The sequence below is a fragment of the Delphinapterus leucas genome, chromosome 6, assembly GCF_059928025.1.
Source record: "Delphinapterus leucas isolate spDelLeu-1000000601 "Yukka" chromosome 6, BTC_Dleu_Yukka2, whole genome shotgun sequence".
NCBI lineage: Eukaryota > Metazoa > Chordata > Mammalia > Artiodactyla > Monodontidae > Delphinapterus > Delphinapterus leucas.
The window spans coordinates 112222596-112245000 of NC_143134.1; the positions used below are offsets into that span (position 1 = coordinate 112222596).

The 22405-nt window shown below is 50.8% G+C and overlaps 2 protein-coding genes and 1 pseudogene across 16 annotated transcripts in view; 2 read left to right on the plus strand and 1 right to left on the minus strand.

Annotated features, from left to right (window-relative positions):
* The window catches only part of DAB2IP (DAB2 interacting protein), a 172954-nt gene extending 166559 nt beyond the window's left edge, over window positions 1-6395 (plus strand). For 12 of the 13 annotated variants that reach the window (XM_089913694.1, XM_022578839.3, XM_089913695.1 and 9 more), the window contains 2 exons: window positions 1165-1252; window positions 2100-6395. In XM_089913694.1, the coding sequence (XP_089769820.1) occupies window positions 1165-1252; window positions 2100-2267 (256 nt within the window). In that variant the 3' untranslated portion in view covers window positions 2268-6395. The remainder of the gene's footprint in view (window positions 1-1164; window positions 1253-2099) is intronic. The other variant, XM_022578825.3, reaches the window with a different exon arrangement.
* An 11-nt stretch (window positions 6396-6406) lies between these two features.
* LOC149749046 (small ribosomal subunit protein eS4-like) lies at window positions 6407-19213 on the plus strand (annotated as a pseudogene).
* TTLL11 (tubulin tyrosine ligase like 11) overlaps window positions 8597-22405 on the minus strand; it is a 269679-nt gene continuing 255870 nt past the window's right edge. For all 3 annotated transcript variants that reach the window (XM_089913702.1, XM_089913700.1, XM_022578815.3), the window contains 2 exons: window positions 18487-18613; window positions 8597-15632 (listed from right to left, as the gene is read on the minus strand). In XM_089913702.1, coding sequence (XP_089769828.1) covers window positions 15284-15632; window positions 18487-18613 — 476 coding nt within the window. In that variant the 3' untranslated portion in view covers window positions 8597-15283. The remainder of the gene's footprint in view (window positions 15633-18486; window positions 18614-22405) is intronic.

Sequence of the window (22405 nt, forward strand, 5' to 3'; positions counted from 1 at the left end):
GGCGTGAGCCCACACCCCTTCCTCCTCAACCCCTGATCCCATTGGCTTTTCACGACAGCCCTCTGTGGTACCTGCCCCAGCACCGTTGACCTCCCTGTGCATCTACTGTGAAATGGACGAAGTGCTCGCCTGGGGGTTAGATGCTCTGCTGCTCTGGAGAAGTTGTGCGGGTAGAGATGGAAATAAAGCAGTAGGTGAACTCCTCTGAGAAGAGTGTAGAGCAGGAAGAGTGGCCGGCTGAGGCAGAGCCCTGTGGAGCCCTGACAGCCTAGGGGCAGACAGGACAAGGCCTCTGCAGAGCAGTGGCCTGGGAGCTAGGATGCAAACCCAGAGAGCATGGGGTCTGAAAGCTGAAGGAAGAGAGTAGGAAGATGGGAGTGATCAGCAGTGACTGACAGGTACGTGGGAGACAAGCAGGCTGAGACCTGAAAGGGTCTCAGGGAAGGAGCAGCTGGCCACAGGCCCCCGCTGGCCCCAGTTCTGAGCTTCTGTGGATCGTGTTCCTCGCGTCTTCCCTGCTCATTACCCAGGCGGCAGGCCTTGCTTGTCCTTCAGCTGTCCAGTTCAGTGCGTCCACCCCCACCCCCAAGACAGCCAGCCGCTTCCTGTTCTCTGTCCCCATGGCCCACAAGCTGCCCACTGCAGAGCGTGGTTACCTTCTCCCTGCCTGTGTCCCTACTGCCTTGCAACTTCATCTTGCCACCTCGAGTGCCCGGCACAGCCCTCAGTGAATACGGGGTGGGTGGAGAAAGCTCTAGAGCCTTGCAGGGCCTTTGTTTCCCACTCAAACCACAGGTCTCATGATGTTACACCACCTGCCTGGCTCTGGGGTGTGGTGAGGATTTAACACCCACTCCCACCCCTGTGGCTCCTGGAAGAACACCAGGAAAGGGGCAGCCCCAGGGACTTCTGGGGATTTGGGAACAGAATCTGGGGCGGGTGAAGCATAAGGAAGGAGCAGGCTCAGCCTGTGTCAGTTGTTGGGGGCCAGCTGGAGGGCCTGTGTCCCAGGCAGTGTGGGAGGTGAGTCTATGGCCCAAGGAGGGGCTCTCCTAGTATGCCCCCTTTGTGCAGGGGTGATGGTTTGTTCCCACCAGGCCCCGCACTCACCTCCTCACTTGCACCCTCAAATGCCAGCCTGACTGTCCTTGTCTCTGGTAACAGGTTGATGTCAGTGGAGGAGGAGCTGAAGAAGGACCACGCGGAGATGCAAGCAGCTGTAGACTCCAAACAGAAGATCATTGATGCCCAGGTGTGGGGCTCTGGCCTTTTGGTCAGCCACGGGTGTTAAAGGACCTGGGATAAGGAGGGGGTGACTTTGGTTTCTTCACATCCTCAGTCATACCCCACTGCAGAAGCTAAGGAGGATAGGAGATCAGGATCTCTGCTCCAAGAAGTCAGACTTGAGGGTCTCGGTGGACCACAAGCTCACTAGGACAGGCTATGAAAAGGGCGGGGCAACTCCTCCCTTGCAGGGGCAGCTTGGTGGGTATTGCCTTTCACCAAGGGTTCTGACCAAAGAGTGGAAACTGTTGGGAGGGGAATGGGAAAGGCTGGGGGTGACAGCAGGCTTGGGAGAGAGGGAGCAAAGGAGCTCTTGTTCAGAGCTGTGGCTTCCCAACTGCATTGAGAGGGGGAGACAGTTAAGAGACTGGCCTCCAGTCTCCTTCACCCGGGTCTGCGCCCTTTTCCTCTCCAGGCCCAGGGCTTGCTCAGTCTGGAAACTGCACAGGCTGACTGGTAGCTGTGGCCTCTGTGTTGTACACACCAGTGCACACACACGTGAACAAGCTTGTGCCCGACACTGCTGGGGCTGCTCCCTTTGGGTGAGAAGCAGGTGATGAGGTAGAGACATGAGGAAGGCGGGCGCAAGGAGGTGTTGGTCCATTATGGCAAGACCGCCTCCTCCCCAGCAGGACCACTGCCGCCTCGGTGCCTTTCCCATCCTTCACACGTGGTATCCTCCAGGCCCCCTGCCTTCCCCCTCCCAGCGCTTCTTGTAGGTGGACACAGCTCCAGGGAGATCCCTTTCCGGCACGGACCCCCTTTGGCCCAGGAGGCCATTCCGCGACCCCAGCTGATGCCCTGTTTGCCCACAGGAGAAGCGCATCGCCTCCCTGGATGCCGCCAACGCCCGCCTCATGAGCGCCCTGACACAGCTGAAAGAGAGGTACAGCATGCAAGCCCGTAACGGCATCTCCCCCACCAACCCCACCAAATTGCAGATTACTGAGAACGGCGAGTTCAGAAACAGCAGCAGTTGTTAACCTGCCCGAGGAGGGAGGACCATGGTGGCCCAGGGCAGGGTCTCGGCCTGGGGAGGAGCGGCCCCAGCGCAGGGGCAAGAGGCCGAGGCTTGGCGCCTCCCTCCAGCCGCGGTCCAGGAGGCGGCCGCAGAGGGAGCCGCGAGAGACTGACGCAGCGTGCCGGGGCACAGCGGCCCGCTCCCCGAGAAGCGCGTTCGGTGCAGGCCCGAGAGACTGCAGGCTGGGGAGCAGGCACAGGGGCTGCGCAATGTTTCTGTCGGGTGTTGAATTTGGTGTGCGTCACCTTTCCTCCTTGACCTGGCTGAGTGCATGTACCCCCAACCCCTCCCCAGGGAGGGAGCTGCCCGGAGAGCTGGAGGGTCGGAGAGCCAGGGGCCTACTCTCGTGGCTTCCCCTCCCCAGGACTGCCAGGCAGCCAGGCCCTGCCCTGTGGGACCTGCCCCTCAGTTCCAGGAGCCGACGGGGCGGTCAGCAGGGGGGGGGGGGCGGGGGGGAGGACGGAGCTGCCGGAGCGCCGGGTCCCCCGCCTATCTCCACCCCGAGCACCTGCCCCTGCATGCGCGGGGACCCTTCCCGGCTGTGAGGAACCGAGGAGTCACCTGCCCCCAGACCCTCCGCCTTCCCGCTCCCGCCCTCCGTCCTTCCCTCCCTAACTTGTTCTGTCAGGTGGACCCAGCGAGGACCGCAGCTCTCTTCTGGGCCCTTGCGCCCATGGGAAGATCCAGGACCTCCCTCACTTGCCACGTGGGCCCAGGCTGATGCTCTGGGGCTCCCCGAAGACAGAGACCTGGGCAGAGCTGGCCCAGGCGGCGCTGTGTAGTGCCTGCCCCTCTCCCGGAGCTAGTGTCCCCGGGCACGGTGGCCCTGCAGGGAGTGGCCAGCAGGTGCTCCCCCTGAGAGACAGGCTGAGCGCTCCTGATGGACGGTTAAAGAAAAGTCTAGCGCCCGCAGGCCCTGAGAAGGTGGATAACTGTGATTTTTTTTCCTTTCACAGTATGCATTAGAAACAAAAGCCCGCTTGCTCGCTTGCTGGAACACAGGGGCCTTTTAAATTGAGCGTGCGCACTGCATGGGAAATAGCGGCCCTGGAGGATGTTAGACTTGCTCCCTCTCCAAGACAGCAGCAGCCTGCACCCGCCCCGTGTGTGCGGCCGGCCTCTGCCTCACCCCTCCCAGGCCCAGCCGAGGACCCAGGCGCTGCAGACAGGGAGGTGCTCACCCGCGGCTGGGGCCGGTTTTCCTCAGCTCTAGGCTGTTCTGTAGCTTATCGGCCCTCCCCGCCCCCCCTTGCGGGACATAGGTGGGCAGGAGCGTGGGTCTCTCTCGTCCCTCCCTGTTCCCACCCCTGGCCCTGGGGAATCTCAGGCAGGAGCTGGGGCGTTCACCCTGCAGCCAGGAGCCGCCCCGTCTGCCTCAGCCGTGGGAAGCTGGGGCGACCCCTTCCTGTCACTGGGGCTGGAGACGCTCCACCAGGGCCCAGGTTGCCCCAGAGCTCCCCAGGAAGGGGAGCACAGCGGGGGGCTCGGACCACACTGCGCCCCGTCCTGGGGTGAAACCAGTTAGCCCAGAGACCCGCTTGTGGGGAGAGAGCAGGACCCCCAAGGGTCACAGACCTCAGGGAGGCAGGTCATGGGGGCGGAGGCCTTGCCCTCACTCCTCTGGCCACACAGGCAGGGCCTGGCCCCGTGACGTCCTCCTCTGGTTCCCTCTCACCCCCCCCCCACCCCCGGCCCCGCCGATGCCTCATTGAGCGACCTCGGACTGAGCGCCTCTTAGCAATACAGGGGGGAGGTTCCCAGGGCCTGGACAGCCGGGCTCAGGAGGCCAGTGGTGGCCGGTGCTGGCGGCCCTTGGCCTGGGTTGGGAGCTCTCAGGCCGAGAGCCTTATTAGTGCAAAAACTGTAAAAGTGTACAGACTATTCCCAGATTTTTATCTGAATTGCAAGTCTGACGATTTTTGTAAATGTTCTTGGTGTTTGACTGTAATGTAACTATTTCACCTAACGGTTGTACATAGTCCTTTAGTCCTGGTGCTGCCGAGGGCTGCCCGGGACCGCTGCTCTCCGACGGTTTTTGTTTTATTTTTAATCTAGAGAACAGTGCTGGGCAGGAGGCAGAGGTTGTGGATTTGGGTGATGGGGTTTTTCCCTGCCCGTGGCATTTTATGTGTCGGCTGTGCAGCGTGCTCTCTGGGTGCTGGGGACGTGCGACCTGCCTGGGTCACACTGAACCCGCGTCCCTGAGAGAGGAGGAAGGAAGGCATTCCCTGCTCGGGGAGACCCAGGCCCAGCCCTGCTGGAGAAGGCTCTCCCCTCCCCTCTCCTGCCAACACAGGGAGGCCTGACATTTTGCTTAACTTTTATGTTTAGGGTGAAGGAAACGGTCAAACTTCCTGTAAGTGGAGACTCTTTCCGCCCGCCCCGAATGGGGGTGGGGAACCAGGGCCAGAGCTCCAGGCACCCCCCCCACCCCCCTGCAGAGCATCTGCCCCAGGGTACACCTCTCCCCCTCCCACCCCGGCCGTCTGTGGAAGGCAGACCGTCCAGGGAAACGGCCCCTCTTTTCTACACACTCCCCCAAGCCGCCCCCAGCCCCCATTCCACCTCCCTGCCCCCCCTTTTGTAAGTATGTGAAAAGGAAAAAATGCAAATGTTGGCGTCTTGGCTGGAGCGCCTGCCTGCAGCCGTGACTCTTAACTATGTAACAATGTGCAGAGAAAGCTGTTGGTGTTCTAAGACTGTATGGCTGTGCAGTTTCTGTACATTTGCAGTTAGAAATAGTAAAGATTTATTTAGCTATTTTAAGCCTGACTCGCCTCTCCATTCAGCTGTGTGTCAGGAGCTTTTCCAGGAGTGACTCCTGCATCGTGGCCTGATACTGTTCTTTACCAGCACTCGGTTCACCCTGGTGGCAGTTGTGGTCGGGGAGACCCTGCGTGATCTGGGATTGCCCGTCCTCTCCCGGGCTGGGGTCTCTCCCTCCCCCTCGCTCTGACAAGCGTGGACTTTCTAGGCTCCCAGAGCTTGGCCCCTGCATTTCCCTACAGCAGATACCAGCTCCTGCCAGACTCTGCTTCCCCAGCCCCTGAAATCCTACTCCAGGAGGGAAGGAGGTGGTCCAGGGCCACCAGCAGATCATGGCTGAGCTAGACTTAAACTCAAGCCTCTGATACCTGAGAAGCCCTAACTCATGGCCCAGACCCACCTGCAAGGCTGAACCCAGGGCCTTTGTTGGGAACAAGCCAGCGCCTGAGCCCCTTCAGTTGCACCCTGCACAGGGGACAGGTGAGCACTGCAGGAAAAAAAAAAAAAACCCATTTCAGACCGTGCCCTTGTGGGTTCCCATCTCCCCTCTCAGCAAGGACTCCCTGCCCTATTCTCCACCGTGGTTCAGCCAAACCCGTACCTCTTCTCGGATCTCCCAGCCAGACGCTCTCCCTGCTCCAAGAACCAGCCTCCTAGCCCACTGCGGGAAGACGGCCGGCAGTGACCCTCTGACCCCACCCCGGCTCACCGCCAGCCAGGCGCCCCAGCTCTCACCTTGCTTCCTTCCCCAAAGCAGCCACAGGAGAGGAGGGGACCCCCATTCCTTCCCGAGGCAGCCCCTGGCCGCCCCTTGCTTTCATCACTCCTGACTCTTCAGGCCCTGCCCCTCCTTCTCACAGCATTTAAAATACCAGGTCTCCACCTGCTCTTCACCTGCTCCAGGCTGGGTTTTCTACCCTTCAGACAACCTTTTTTAAAGTGCACTTACTGCCTGCAGGGACTTGCCATCTCCGCCTCCGGCCTCCCGCCCTTTCCCCAGCCCTCTGTAGCCTGGCTTGCCTTTCCCACCTCCACTGCCTCATTGCCAAACCCGTGGGCCACCTCAGTGCTTCCGTACCACTGACCCTGGTTCCCAAACTGGTCCCTCTGGTCTCTCTGCTGAGGTGATGCCCTGTAAACATAGAATTCAAGGAAATAGCAATGACTGGGACAGAAAAATCATTTCATGTTGACAGACATTTGTAGTGAAGGTACAAAAGCCATGAACTTCCGTATGTGGATTAAGGTGCATCAAGTAGAAAGCAAAACTGCTGGAAACGCAGAAGAAAAACATCGACAAGAATACGATTGTCCGAGACTAACACCTCCCCATTATTAGCTTATGATAGATCAAGGAGGCAATGAGAACCCAGAGGTTTTTAATAATTAATAAGGTTTAATAAGCAGGGATACATCAAGCTCTTACCCTAGAGAGAACACACCTTCTTTCACGTATACTTAGAACGTCACCCAAAGCTGACTGCATGTATCGAGAAATGAAAAACTGAAAAAGCTGGCCAAAGAAACAGTTTGGGGGCTTCCCTGGTGGCGCAGTGGTTGAGAGTCCGCCTGCCGATGCAGGGGACACGGGTTCGTGCCCCGGTCCGGGAAGATCCCACATGCCGCGGAGCGGCTGGGCCCGTGAGCCATGGCCGCTGAGCCTGCGCGTCCGGAGCCTGTGCTCCGCAACGGGAGAGGCCACGACAGTGAGAGGCCCGTGTACCGCAAAAAAAAAGAAAAAAAAAAAAACAGTTTGGCCCACATTCTGTACCTTGAAGCAATAAAACTAGAGATCACTAGAAGACATTTACTTAGTTTTTCTTCTATCAGAAAGTTTAAAAAATAAATATTACATCAGTAGGATTAGGTTTTTAAAAGAAATAATCTTCCAGTTAAACAAGGTATACTGATGACATGCATTTATCTCGTTTCCTTTTCAAGCACCACTGTACTGACAGGACTGAAAAGATGATCACTCATAAGGGCAGAATTAATGTAGGAGGAGATATCAGTATGTAAGAGAATTCGAAAAGCTTTGGCAGATGGAGGTTGATGAACGAGCATTGACTAAATTAGCAGAGGGCGAGATGAACCGGAAGTGAGCTGATCAAACTTTGACCTAGTCAAACTTACAAGCTTTTGTACAGCAAAGGAAACCATAAACAAAATGACGAGACAACCTATGGACTGGGAGAAAATATTTGCAAATGATGCAACTGGCAAGGGCTTAATTTCCAAAATATACAAACAGCCCATACAACTCAATACAATAAAACAAACAACCCAATCGAAAAATGGGCAAAAGACCCAAATAGATATTTCTCTAAAGAAGACATACAGACGGGCCAACAGGCACATGCAAAGATGCTCAACATCACTAATTATTAGAGAAATGAAAATCAAAACTATAATGAGGGACCACCTCACACTGGTCAGAAGGGCCATCATGAATGGATAAAGATGTGGTACACATATGATCCAGCAATCCCACTACTGGGCATACCCAGAGAAAACCATAATTCAAAAAGACACATGCACTCCAATGTTCATTGCAGCACTATTTACAATAGCCATGTCATGGAAGCAACCTAAATGCCCATCGACAGACGAATGGATAAAGAGGTTGTGGTACATATATACAATGGAATATTACTCAGCCATAAAAAGGAACGAAATTGGGTCATTTGTTGAGACGTGGGTGGATCTAGAGACTGTCATACAGAGTGAAGTAAGTCAGAAAGAGAAAAATATCGTTTATTAACGCATGGATGTGGAACCTAGAAAAATGGGACAGATGAACTGGTTTGCAGGGCAGAAGTTGAGACACAGATGTAGAGAACAAACATATGGACACCAAGGGGGGAAAGCCGCGGGGGTGTGGGGACGGTGGTGTGATGAATTGGGCGATTGGGATTGACATGTATGCACTGATGTGTGTAAAATTGATGACTAATGAGAACCTGTTGTATAAAAAAATAATAAAATTAAAAAAACTAAAAAAAAAAAAGATGTGGTACATATATACGATGGAATACTACTCAGCCACACAGAATGAAATAATGCCATTTGCAGCAACTGTATGGACCTAGAGATTATCATACTATGTGAAGTATGTCAGAGAGAGAAAGACAAATACCATATATCACTTTCATGTGGAATCTAAAATATGACACAGAATGAACTTATCTACAAAACAGAAACAGACTCACAGACACAGAGAACAGACTTGTGGTTGCCAAGGGGGAGGGTGGGGTGGGAGAGGGATAGATTGGGAGTTTGGGGTAGGAATGCAAACTATTTTATACAGAATGGATAAACAACAAGGTCCTACCGTATAGCACAGGGAACTATAGTCAATATCCTGTGATAAACCACAACGGATCACTTTTCATGCCTAGCGCAGCCATGGCTTGTGGTCCCAAGAAGCACCTGAAGCATGTAGCAGCTCCAAAGTGTTGGACGCTGGATAAACCAACTGGTGGGTTTGCTCCTCGTCCATCTACCGGTCCCCACGAGCTGAGGGAATGTCTCCCACTAATTATTTTCCTAAGAAACAGACTTAAGTATGCCCTAACAGGAGATGAACTAAAGAAAATCTTCATGCAGCATTTCATTAAGATTGATGGCAAGGTCCGCACTGATGCAACCTACCCTGCTGGTTTTACGGATGTCATCAGCATTGACAAGACGAGAGAATTTTTGTCTGATCTATGACACCAAGGATCGCTTTGCTGCTCATCATATTACAGCTGAGGAGGTGAAGTATAAGTTGTGCAAAATGAGAAAGATCTTTGTGGGGACAAAAGGAATCCCTCATCTGGTGAACCATGATGCTCTCACCATTGGCTACACTGACCCCCTCATCAAGGTGAATGACACCATTCAGATTGATTTGGAGACTGGCAAGATTACTGATTTCATCAAATTTGACACTGGTAACCTGTGCGTGGTGACTGGAGGTGCTAACTGGGAAGAACTGGTGTGATCACCAACAGGGAGAGATCCTGGTTCTTTTGATGTAGTTCATGTGAAAGATGCCAATGGCAACAGTTTGCCACCTGGCTCTCCAACATTTTCGTTATTGGCAAAGGCAACAAACTGTGGATCTCTCTTCCCCATGGAAAGGGTATCCACCTTACCAGTGCTGAGGAGAGAGACAAGAGACTGGCGGCCAAACAGAGCGGTGGATAAAATGATCTCTAGGCAACATCAATGGAAGTCTTTGTACTTAATTAAAGACAATACTGCATTAAAAAACCACAATGGAAAAGAATATGAAAAAGAATGTATATATATGTATATATACCTGTTTGTATGTATAACTGAATCACTTTGCTGTACAGTAGAAATTAATACAAATTGTAAATCAAATGTAGTTCAATAAAATAAATTTTAAAAAAAAGAAAATGGGAGAGGGAAAAAGTCTAGAAGCTCAATCCAGGATGTCTAGAAGCTCAATCCAGGATATCTAACATCCAACTATTGGGAATTCCTAAAGGAGGGAAAAGAAAAGGAAAGGGGAAAGTGATCAAAGGAATCATAAAAGCATATTTTCCAGAGTTGAAGGAAGAACTCAAGTGTTCAGGATGAAAGAACCCAGCACAATGGATGGAAAAAGAGCCCCTCCAGGGCACAGTGTCATAATTCCCAAACATACCAGAGCTGTGTGGATCCGTGCTGGCATTAGCCAGGAGCCCAGGGGAAGGAAGCAGTGGCTGAGTACATGGGCCTAAGTGAGGAGATAGGAACATGGCTCTGGAGAGCAGAGAGTCTGGTGTTCCTGAAAATTCCTGGTGGAGAGTCTCAGCGAGAGATCCTGGTAAGAAATGCTCAGGTTACATTGAGACTAATCAGGGTGATCATGTGCTGTTCTCTGGCTACAGTCAAGACTGGTTAATGCCCTACAGGGCTATAAAACCACAAGCAATGGGGGTGCCAAAAATCCACAAGTGAACATGTAATACACATGCTATGTACATACATACGTAGTGAATGGCAAGTCAAATAAAGATGTATTCCCCCAGGTGATAGAATAATCCTGGGGTGGTCCTCTTAACAATATTCCAGTGGGACACTGGGATGACAAGTTGGGATGACAAGCTGGCCTCCTTTTGCCTTAATTCCAAGTTTGGGTGATTTTTCTGAACACCCCTTGACAGTGCAAAGCACAAAGCTTCAGTGACCTGGCAGCAATGTGAGTGACTAAAGCAGGCCCACATCAGAGGACACTCAGACCCAGTGCTGAGAGACAACAGGGAGAGGTGGGGATTGGGGAGAAAGGAGAGCACACACCCTTTCTCCAGGTGTGGCTCCTCCTTGGCATCAGGGACCATTGCCATGGATTTACATACCATCCATTCTCTGCTCACCGACTCCCACATTTTTATACCCAGCTCCACTGCTCCCTGAGCCCTTCACAGGGCCTGTGTCCACTTGACATCAGGTTTGATATGACCCCAAAACCTGTTCCTCCCTTCATTTCTAACCCACCAAAATGGCTCTGCCATCCTCCCAGTTGCTCGAGCCAAGAGCCAGATGTGACTTGTTGATTCTTGTCCATTAAAAAGAATGGATAACAGCAAAGGAAACTGTAAACAAAATGAAAAGGCAACCTAGGAAATGGGAGAAAATATTTACAAACGATGCAACTGACAAGGGATTAATTTCCAAAATATACATACAAACACCTCATACAACTCACTCAAAAAAAAACCCAACCAAAAAATGGGCAAAAGACCTAAATAGGCATTTCTCCAAAGAAGACATACAGACGGGCCAACAGACACATGGAAAGATGCTCAACATCACTAATTATTAGAGAAATGCAAATCAAAAGTATGAGATATCACCTCATACTGGTCAGAATGGCTATCATCAAAAATGTCTACAGGGCTTCCCTGGTGGCGCAGTGGTTGAGAATCTGCCTGCCAGTGCAGGGGGCACGGGTTTGAGCCCTGGTTTGGGAAGATCCCACATGCCGCGGAGCAACTAGGCCCGTGAGCCACAACTACTGAGCCTGCGTGTCTGGAGCCTGTGCTCTGCAACAAGAGAGGCCGCGATAGTCAGAGGCCCGCGCACCGCGATGAAGAGTGGCCCCCCGCGCACCGCAACTAGAGAAAGCCCTCGCACAGAAACGAAGACCCAACACAGCCAAAAAAAAAAAAATACAAATAATAAATGCTGGAGAGGGTGTGGAGCAAAGGGAACCCTCCTACACTGTTGGTGGGAATGTAAATTGGTGCAGCCACTATGGAGAACAGTATGGAGGTTCCTTAGAAAACTAAAAATAGAGTTACCACATGATCCAGTAATCCCACTCCTGGGCATATATACAGAAAAGGCGAAAATTCTAATTCGACAAGATACATGCACCCAGTGTTCATAGCAGCACTGTTTACAATAGCCAAGACATGGAAGCAACCTAAATGCCCATAAACATATGAATGGTTAAAGAAGATGTGGTACATATACACAATGTACTATTTGCTCAGCCGTGAAAAACAATGAAATAATGCCATTTGCAGCAACATGCATGGACCTAGAGATTATCATACTAAGTGAAGTAAGTCAGATAGAGAAAGACAAATATATGATATGGTTTTTATGTGGAATCTAAGAAAATGATACAAATGCACTCATTTACAAAACAGAAATAGACTCACAGATACTGAAAACTAACTTATGGTTACCAAAGGGGAAAGGGGAGTGGGGGAGGGATAAATGAGTTTGGGATTAGCAGATACACACTACTATATATAAAACAGATAAGCAACAAGGACCTACTGTATAGCACAGGGAACTATATTCTATAACTTGTAATAGTCTATGATGGAAAAGAATCTGAAAAAGAAATTATACAAATAAATGATTATATATATGTATATATATTTTATATGTATAACTGAATCACTTTGCTGTACACCTGAAACTAACACAACACTGTAAATCAACTACACTTCAACTACAAAAATTTAAAAAAAAGAAAAGATACATGCATCCCAATGTTCATAGCAGCACTATTGACAAAAACCAAGACATGGGAGCCATCTAAGTGTCCATCAACAGATGAATGGATAAAGATGATACATATATATATATATTTACTGTATAGCATAGGCAACTGTCTTGAATATCTTGTAATAACCAATGATGGAAAAGAATCTGAAAAAGAATTTATACATATTATATATACACACACACACATATATAACTGAATCACTTTCTATACTCCTAAAATTAACAGTATTGTAAATCAATTATAGTTCAATTTAAAAAATCATATTAAAAAAGGATGGATAGATTTGGAATGATGTTCATCATATATTATGTATGAAAGGCAAGCAGTAGATTGGTATACCCATTCCTTTAAAGAAAATTAAATAAATTACATCACATATAATAAGTTACATAGAAGAACTATGTGGAAGCAAACATATACTATTAATAGTAACTTCCTCAAAGGAATGGTGCTCAGCAGGGTGGAACGGAGGACTTGCATGTTCTACTTTATATTCCTGTTATTGTTTGAATATTTTACGACCAGTTTTTATTTTGATATGGAGCCATTTAAGAATAAATAAAACATATCCATATAATAAAACACTACACAGCCATTACATTTGTAGAAGAATAATAAATGACACTGAAAGATGTTAATAATACATCAGGTGTAAAAGCTGATAACAGAATGATATGTCCAGAAGGATTCTAGCTTAGTTTTAAAAAAATCTATTTGCACAAAGAGGTCTGGATTAGGAGATAGTAGTGTATGTAAGAGCCAGAGCTTGGGCATAAGGGAGACCTGGTTTTCAGCCTTAAGGGCTGTTGATTTGCCCATGATCTTAGGTAAATTGGGAAAGTCCTCTCAGTCTCAATTTCCTTAACTGTAAAGTAGGGATAACAGTATCTACACTATAGAGAGGTATTCTGTAAGGATTTGCTGAAATAATGCTTGTCACCCCTAAACTTAGCACCATTACTGACACATAATAGATAAATGCTACCTGCTCTGGGAGCAATAATGATTATTCTAATAAAATCTTCAAATAATAATTATTAGGGATATATACCAAGGTGTTAACAAAACACTGACCTACAGATAATAAATGGCTTTTTATTCCCCCCTCCCATCTCTGTGCTTAATCAGTATTTTCTAAGTTTCTTTTTTCTGACCATAATTTTGCTTTTGTAATAAAAACATATTTGAAAAATAGAATATCTCAAGCCAATAGCCAACATTATCCTTAAGAGTAAAACATAACAGACATTCCCAATGAGGTAAGAAATGACTTAGATGCAGGACTCTGCTGCGTTTCAAGGCAAAAAGGCAGGAAAGAAACTAACTAAACTATTGAGAAAGAAAAGACAAAAGTTAGGGTCATCTTCTTAGAATTTCCCTGGGAATCAACCAAAAAACGCTCCTGGTTCAGTAAAGTGGCTGAATACACAATAAATATACAAAATTGAAACTGCTTTCCCAGACACCCATTGGTAGCTATTAACAGAGTGGGCCTGTGGGTAGCAGGAGAGGCAGGTGGACAGGAGACCTCAAATCTGGACAACCTGGTGAGGCTGTACCCACGGTGTGGATGGTGACCAGCCCCCAAGCCAGGGAAAGAGCCAGGCTCCAGAACATATGCCACAGTGCACCCAAGCCCAATTATACTGCACTGTTACTGAATTTGTATTAAAACAGTCGTGTATTCAACATAAATGTTTAACATTTACTGCTATTTTTGTGACTTATGCCACAGCCCTTTACTCCTAAATACTGCAGTGAATATTTACTAAGATTAGAGATATTCTCTTACATAATCACAGTATAGTTACCCACCTCAATTTAACACTACTACAGACTTTTCTCTCATCTAATATTCACATTCCAACATCCTCAGTAGAACCAGTAACATCCTTTTATACTATTTTTTCCCTCCAGCACAGGATCCAGTCTGGGGTCAGAGATTGCATTCGGCTGTCGTGTCTCTTTAGCCTCGTTTAATCTGGAACATTTCTATGACTGTTCTTTATCTTTTTTTTTTTTTTTTTTTTTTTGTGGTACGTGGGCCTCTCACTGCCGTGGCCTCTCCCGTTGCGGAGCACAGGCTCCGGACGCGCAGGCTCAGCGGCCATGGCTCACGCGCCCAGCCGCTCCGCGGCATGTGGGATCTTTCCGGACCGGGGCACGAACCCGTGTGCCCTGCATCGGCAGGCGGACTCTCAACCACTGCGCCACCAGGGAAGCCCTGTTCTTTATCTTTTATGACATTGACATTGAAAGAATACGACCAACCATTCCTCCCCCAACCCCCACCCGCCCTTTTAAATAAAAACAGAGTTTTGCATTTGTCTGATGTTTCCTTGTGACTAGTTTTCTAGTTATTCGTTCTTGGCCAAAATACTGCAGAGAGCATATATTGAGTCCTTCTTAGAGTAATACATCTGGAGGCACATGACACCTGTCTATCCCTCCCTGGTGATGTTAATTTTGATCACCCGATCAGGGTGTGGTCCAATTTCTCCACCGTATAATTACTGGGTTTTCTTTGTTTTTTGGTCTTGCTTGCAACTAATATGCAGTCTGTGGGGAGACAGTCTGACATCATACAAATATCCTGCTCATTGCCAAAACATCCCCCTAGATTTAGCAACCCTTAATGATTCTTGAGTGATCCAGTTTTTACTAGGATGGTTGCAAAGGATGGCTTTCCAGTTCTAGCATTTCTTCCACTTCACTGGTTGACTCAGAATTTTACTGTAGCAAAGGTCCTCCATTCTTCCTATGTATTTGCTTATCTGTTATCAGTATGGGCTCGTAAATGTCTGTTTTCATGGGCTTATAATTCATTACTCTACTTGATTGTTTTGGTGCTCAAACACTCCCAGATTTGGCCACTGGGAGCCCCTCCAAGCCAGTGCCCGTGTCACGTGACACACCCTCGATGTGGTTTTTGAACATTCCCTTACTTTCTAGCCTCACAAGATGTCCCAGGCTCATCATGTACCTACCCTGCCCCAGCTCTGGGATTAGTCATTTCTCTGAGGAACTCTGGGGAATGGAATTACAGACCAAGAGCTGAGAGCTGCTAGAATATCCTTCCTTCTTGACCTTTTCAGCAGACAGAGCTAGGAAATAAATGTAGAGTGTGTGTGTGTGTATACAAATATACATTCAAACACATATACATGTGCATGTATATATACACATTTTAGAAATCATGAGTTTGCATCTGTATCTCCAAATCCATGGAATCTGAAGTTTAACAAGTGTTCTGAGTGACGCCTACGATCAGAGGAGGGGGAGGGGGAGCTGCTCCCGGACCCCTGCCCCCAGTGGGAGGGGGTGCGGGCACAGCCTGTATGGAGGAACGGACAAGCATGCCAACCTGGAGGGCAAATTCCCAGGGAGATTCCTTCCTGGACTGTCGTCTCCACTGGCAGTGAGTCTTGCTTTGCTCTCCACGGTCCACCAAGCCTTAGTGTACCAGTCTGCAGAAGTCTCTCCGTAGGTCCTGAATGACGCTGAAGTAACTCAAATGATGCTTCTTCAACAAATGGGAGTGTGCTGCTAAGAAAAGGGAGGGACTTTGAAAAGAAAAACTTGGGATTAAAGCATATCATTGCTAAGAGCAAAAAACAGAACACGTGTGCTTAGAAGTCAAAGTCGTGGTCCGTGCTAGAACTTCGGCTTGAAGAATTATCTAAGAGTATTGCAAAAGACAAATAATTGGAAATCTAGAGAAATAAACAATCATACTAGCAGAAAAGCAGGCAAAGGATATGAAATGGCGAGTCACAAAGAAGCAATACAAATGGACAGTAAATAGGGGAGAATATGCCCATTCGAACTAGTAATTCAAGAAAAGCAAATGAGGACAGCAATGAAAATATGTTTTTGGTCTCACAGTGTTTAGGTAATAGAAACAAAAAAGGAAACAACCTAAGTAGAGAAAAATATATAAAATATATTGAGAAAATGTAAGTGCTGTGATTCTGCTGCATCAGGTATCACATCAGATTGTCAAGGTGAATTTGTTTTCTGTTATTAGGCTGTAGGGCCCAAGTTTATTCAACTTTGTACACTTAGCACCTAACGATGCTCGGCACAAAGCAGGTTCATAAAAGGAAAGGTCATATTTCTTGACCACAGAGCAATAAAAGTAGGAATTAATCACAGAAGTTTATCTGCCGCTTGGAAATTCAAAATGCATGTAGAAGCGTGTGTGCAAATGTATGTGAGAGTGTGTGTGTGTAGGTGTGAGAGCCAGGGACACTAGGTGTGATGGGTGTGGCGTGGGTCCGTGTGGGTAGATATAGCCTACACGTTGGGATGGGATGTGTGTGTTTGAGCGTGGTTCTGTCCAGGTGGTCTGTATATCGGTGTGCATACGTGTTGGGCTGCACCCCACGAGCCTGCAAGCCTTGCAGTTGTCCAGCCTCAAGGCCAAAGAAAGAGCCTGGAAACAGCCACGGAGACATCAGTGGTTTATTGGACGGGGGATCTTACACGTCCAAAACAAAGGGTCCTGGAGCAACACTCCATGGTGTGCAGCAGATGGCAGGCACGACATGGCAGCCATCTCGGCTACTCAGGGAAGGAGGCTGCCATTTACAGGGGAATTGATGTCAGGTTAGCTCATCAGTCACCAGGGAAACCGCGGGCGGGGCCCATCCCTCACCGCCCCTCTGGTTAATGACCATCACCATCACGAGGGCAGTTGTTTCCCTTTAAGAAACTAGCAGGTGGAGCCGTTCTGGCCTAAGGACTAGAACAATTACTAGCTGGGGAAGGGGGTAAAGATGCTCAGGTGATAGCGTGTGGAGAAGCAGCGCCTGGTCGAGCAGGGGAGGTACAGAGAGTAAGAGAGCCGCCATCTTGAGTGACCTGACCACACACTCCCCCGCTACGTCCCCTGCGCGACCCTTACCATCTGGGTCGCCCCTCTTCCGCAATATCCCTGGGGTCAGGTATGCAGAGGGGCACTGCAACCAGATACCACACGTGCGATACAGACACAGCACCTAACGAGTATCAAGGGTAAGACAGGCACTTATCCGGTCAATTTTTCATGGGAGTCAGAGCAGGACGACAACGGCATCTCGCTGGAGACCCAACAGTCAGACTCCTTTCGCAGTGAGGCAGCCGTTGTTGCCCAGTCCGTAACCGGATGCCTTCCGCCCAGACTAGGGACCTAAGATGCGTAACAGGCGCCATACAGGGGAGTTCGCGACCACTGAGCAAAATACGAGCGGTGACAGCGTGCTGGGCTAGCACCACCCCCGCCTGCGGTTATCGCCCCGGCCTGCGGTGCCATGCCACGGAACAAGCACATGGCAATCGACCGCAGGGCTAATGCAATGCTGCTTTCTCCAGCAGGCAAAATCTGTCCTGTTCCCCACGGGGCAGGGAACCCAAATCACCAGGGACTTACCTGCCAGCCCCAGGGCCATCTTATAACGTGCCCCCCGGGGGCAGATCGCACGGCAAGGGCAGAAGTGAGTTATTGTCCTGGCCCATAGCTGTCGCCGGCCCTTTGGTGGTCGAGAGCCGTAGTCGGATGGGGACTAGTTGGCTCTGGTTAACATAGCGTAGGCACTGGGACGACGGCTCCTGGGATGCTCAGTGATAGTTCCGGGCTTGCGTTAGCCTGCTGATCCACAGCTGAGGCCAGGTTCCCATCCCTATATGGTTAACTAGCCCAGCAGCCTTTCAGTTCGGCCGGCGGCACTGGGGCCGGAGGGCGGTTGAAAACGGCAGCGTGTGGCATTCTTAGCGGCCCATTCCTCAACTTCAGGGTGGGTCCCTTGGTCACCAGTGATATTCACAGGGGTCCCATATGTCACACACAGCTGTTCTAGACCCCCCAGTGGTGGGTTTTTGCATTGCTCAACAACGTGGGTAGGCCTTTTGTAATGGCTTCCACCTGTTACGACACACCGTAGGCTGCACGTAGCTCTGCCCCCTCCCGCAGCTGGGACCAGAAGCACCAGGGTACTCTAGTATTTTGCCATTGCCACAGGCCTCAACCACTCCTTTCCGGGTAACTGGCCACAAGCCTGTCTCTGAGTTAATATCCCTAAAGGCCGTGTCTGTAGCTGTTTAGGGGTGGAGGGTGTGGGTATCTCGTCTTACCCAACCAGAGAACGCCTAAGTATTTGATAGCTATGCCAGGTCTGTACGAAAATTTCGTCTGTACCCACCAGCCATCCCCGTGCAGTCAGATGAGCCAGGAGCACGGGGCTGCTACTCTTAAACTGGAGAGCGAGGTTAACAGAGCATCACCAGTGTAGTGGAAGATAAGGACATCTCTCACAGTGGTCAGCTGTCGCAGGGCCCCAAGTGCAGGGGACGGCCCCCGCACCCCGCCCCTCCCCGATCACCACACACTTTGCGGTCCCCCCCCCCACGCCGTCCTTACCTTCCAACATCTCGGCGTTCACAGGAGTTTCCTCGGCTTCCTCGGCTTCCTGGCCGACAGCAGTTGGGCTGCACCCCGCAGGCCTGCAAGTCTTGTAGTTGTCCAGCCATGAGACCGAAGAAAGAGCCTGGCAACAGACAGAGACATCGATGGTTAATCGGATAAAGTGTCTTGCACGTTCGAACCAGAGCATCCTGGAGCAACACCCCACCGTGGGCAGCAGGCAGGACACGGCAGCCATCTTGGCTGCTTGAGGGAGAAGGAGGCTGCCGTTTATAGCGCAATTGACGTCAGATTGGCTCATCAGTCACCAGGGAAACCAGCAGCTGGGGCCCGTCCCGCACGCATTTCGGGTTAACGACCATCTAGCCTAAGGACTAGAACAATCTCTAGCTGGGGAAGGGGGTGATGATGCTCGTGTGCCAGGGCGTAGGAGAAGCAGGGCCTGGGCGAGCAGGGGATCTACAGAGCAAGAGAGCCGCCATCTTGAGTGTCCTCACCATATGGTGATGTGTCCCAGTTTAGTTTGTACACAGCAGTGGTCAGGGTGCGTGACACGTGCCGAAGGCAGAAGCTCAGGCCCGTGGGGTCCCAGGAGGTAGGGCGGAGGCAGATGCATTGTGCCATGGCCAGGCTGTGGGCGTCAGCGGCTGAGTCCCTGGCTGGCCTGTCCATAGGTCCTGCTGCAGCTGTGGCCAAGGGCCAGGGCACACGGGCGGGGGTGGGGGAGCAGGGAGACACAGGATGAGGGCTGGGGGGGGCTGCGGGGGTGGGCAGGAGGACAGCGCAATGCCTCCAGACCATCTCTCTGCAAGCGGCACTCACAGTCAGCCCCCAGCACTGGTCCCTGCCCCCCTACCATCTCCCTTCCAGGTCATCCCCTCTTCCTTTCAAGCTATAGACAGGGAGTGAGTTCAAGGTCCTCCCACTGGGAAACAGTCCTGGCAAGAGGAGGGGGGCAACGTGTTCACTAGAGGAAATGCGCAGGACAATTGCGTCCTAATAACTCAGCGCAGATTTCCGAGCAGCAACGGCGTCTCACGGGCTCCGCGGGCCGTGGAATTCAGTATGATACGCTTCAGCCTGTCAGCTAATGGGCTGCTGGAGGCCACGTGACCCAACCTCCCCGGGGATGTTAAACGACGCTGAAAAGTGGCCCAGATTTATCTATCGGTGCAGTGTGTGTCCCTGCCTGTGGGCGTGTAGGGAAATGACAAGCTATGAAAACAGGTCTTTGTGAGCAAGGTGGGCGGGGACAGGGTTTTCAGGGCTGCCCCGTGCCTGGGTCGTCGCCAGCTCACCCAGGTGACACACTGCTCCACGACACAGAGCATCAGTTTCCCCACCTGTTAAATCCATGATTTGATTACTATCCCCTCTCTAACCTGTCATTCATTCCCAGAACATTCCACCTACTATGTACTGAGTTGTGTGCTAGGTGCTGCCAGGCTGCCAGTGGGATGGACAAGGCCCTGCCGTCCTGGAGGGAGGGGAGAGGGCATTAAATAACCGCCATGAGAAGCGCCATCAATTCTCACGGCCCTTTATCACCGGGGCCGCCGCCAGCTTCCTGTCGCCGGGATCCCTGCACACCGTCCCACTCCGTGGTCCACCCTCCAATCCTAATCTCAGTTATCTGTCAAACCACAGCCCCGATCACAGTGTCCTCTGAACACTCTCCAGTGGCAAGGAGGACATCTTCAGGGTGGCCTGCACTGCCTGCAGGGCTGGCCCTCTGCCAGCCTGCCCTGCCCCACGCCGTCCTCGTTCTCTGAGCCGGATCTGTGCGCAGGGCCTCCCTCCGTGCTGCCTCCTCTCTGCTCTTAGTTAACCCCCGTCCATCTCGCAGCATCAGGTGGGCAGGGGCCATGTCTGGTTTTGCTCATATCCCCACCTCCCCAGGGTTGGCACGGTGCTGGCAGGAAAGGGAGAGGGGTGAGCCAGCTGAGCAGGCCTTAGCCAGGTCACAGGGTCCCTGGCAGGGCTGGCAGAGGTACAGACCCCCACAGGGCACAGGGCACGGGAATCCAGAGGGGCCACAGGAGCCAGGCAGGGAAGTGCAGCTGTGAGGATCGTTACCTGACTCACGTGTTTAAAGGTCCCCAGGATGCAGGCGAAGGACTGATGGCAGCTGAGCAGTGGAGGTGGGTGGCGCGGCAGGAAGTCCTGCAGGCGCCCCGGGGGGGACGGCGCGGGGCTGGGGAGCCGTGGGTACCTTCCCCACTGGGGGAGGGCTGGAGGGCTGGCCCAGATGGGGGCTGCCAGCGAGGGTTTGGGGTTTAGGAGGAAGGAGCTGCTTTAGAGCCTACATCCCACTGGCCCCTACGGACCAGGAAGGGTCCCTGGGCCCCCGCTCCCCTGTGCGAGCCCCATGGCAACGGTGTTTGTGCCCACTGAGTCCTCTTGCAATGCCCCGCCCTGGGGAATTTAGGGGAGGGAGAATAACCTGTTCCCTGAAGGGCTTTCATTTATAATCTGGGAAGAGCCATAGACCTACTAAATAAAATGGCCTCAGTACAGACTTGCAGGGTCTACTATAATTACCTGGGAAGAGCCAGTCTGCTGGGTTTTTTTTTAATTTGCATTTTTCAAAGTGTTTAATGGAGATTTATACAAAAAAAACAGCCTATCAGGTAAATGCACAACTTTACATTAGGCTGAGAAGGCTGAGGGGATACTGGGTCTTCACCCCTCACTCCTCACCTGCACTGGACTGGCTTCAGTGGTCAGGCCACCTTCACAGACGAGCAGATACAGAGACCAAACTAGTGGTTACCAGTGGGTGGGTGATGGAGAGGGGAGGGGGCGGGGGCAATCCAGGGGGAGGGGATTAAGAGGTACAAACTATGATGTATAAAATAACCTCCAAGGATATACTGTACAACACAGGGAATATAGCTAACATCTTACAATAACTATAAATGAGTATAACCTTTAAAAATTGCGAATCACTATATCGTACACCTGTAACTTATATATCAGTAATATTGTACATCAACTATACTGCCTCAGTTTAAAAAGTTCTTTTAAAAATAAAAGAAGGCTGCCTTCGCTCATTCCCTCATTTATTCATTCCACACACATTTCCCGAGCACCTCCTCTGACCGGGGGTGGGATCCAGGAGTGAATGCACACAGCCCTCCCCTAGAGAGAGAATCACCTTGCAGTGGGTTAAAGGGACACACAAAGGCTGGGGCGGGGGGACCCAAGCCAGCCTGTGAAAGTGGGGTCAGCTTTGCAGAGGAGGAAGCTTACCAGGCCACAGGGGAGGGGTCGCATCTGGGGCAGAAGGAAGAGCCTGGACATAGCCCTGGAGGAATGGAACAGATGGGGCTTTGAGGAACGGTCGAAAGTGTGATGAGTCCTGAGCTAAGGTTCACCGGAGAAAGAGGCAGCCTCTCGGCGGGCTGCCCCGCTGTCCACCTCCAGGGGATGCCCCCAAGGTCCTTCCCTGGGTGTCACTGCCCCCTGCACAGTGCACAACCCTCACGGCTGCATGTGGTGGGCCTTTTGTTGGGGCTGGGAGAAAGCTGGGCCCCAAATGGGCAGGTCCCTCAAACCAAGTGGGGAGTTTGAGCTGGATCCAGGCGGCAGGAAGCCGTTTTGTGTCTTTCGGGAGGAGGGTGACGTGATCAGAGTGGCATTTCGGAAAGACCACTCTGGCAGCCTGTGGAGAATTTGTTGAGGTAGAGAGACAGTTGGCTGCCAAAAAATGGCCCGTATAGAACACATATTTTGCCAAAAGATATGACAAAAGCCTAATTCTTTTCACCTGCAAAGTGATGCTGCAAATCAACAAGAAAAAGACCAGTCGAAAAATGGGCAAAGAACACGAGCAGCCAGTTTGTAGGAAAGGAAATACTCATGACTTTGAAACACAGAAGAAAGCTTCTCAACCTCATTTGTAAGAGAAACAAAT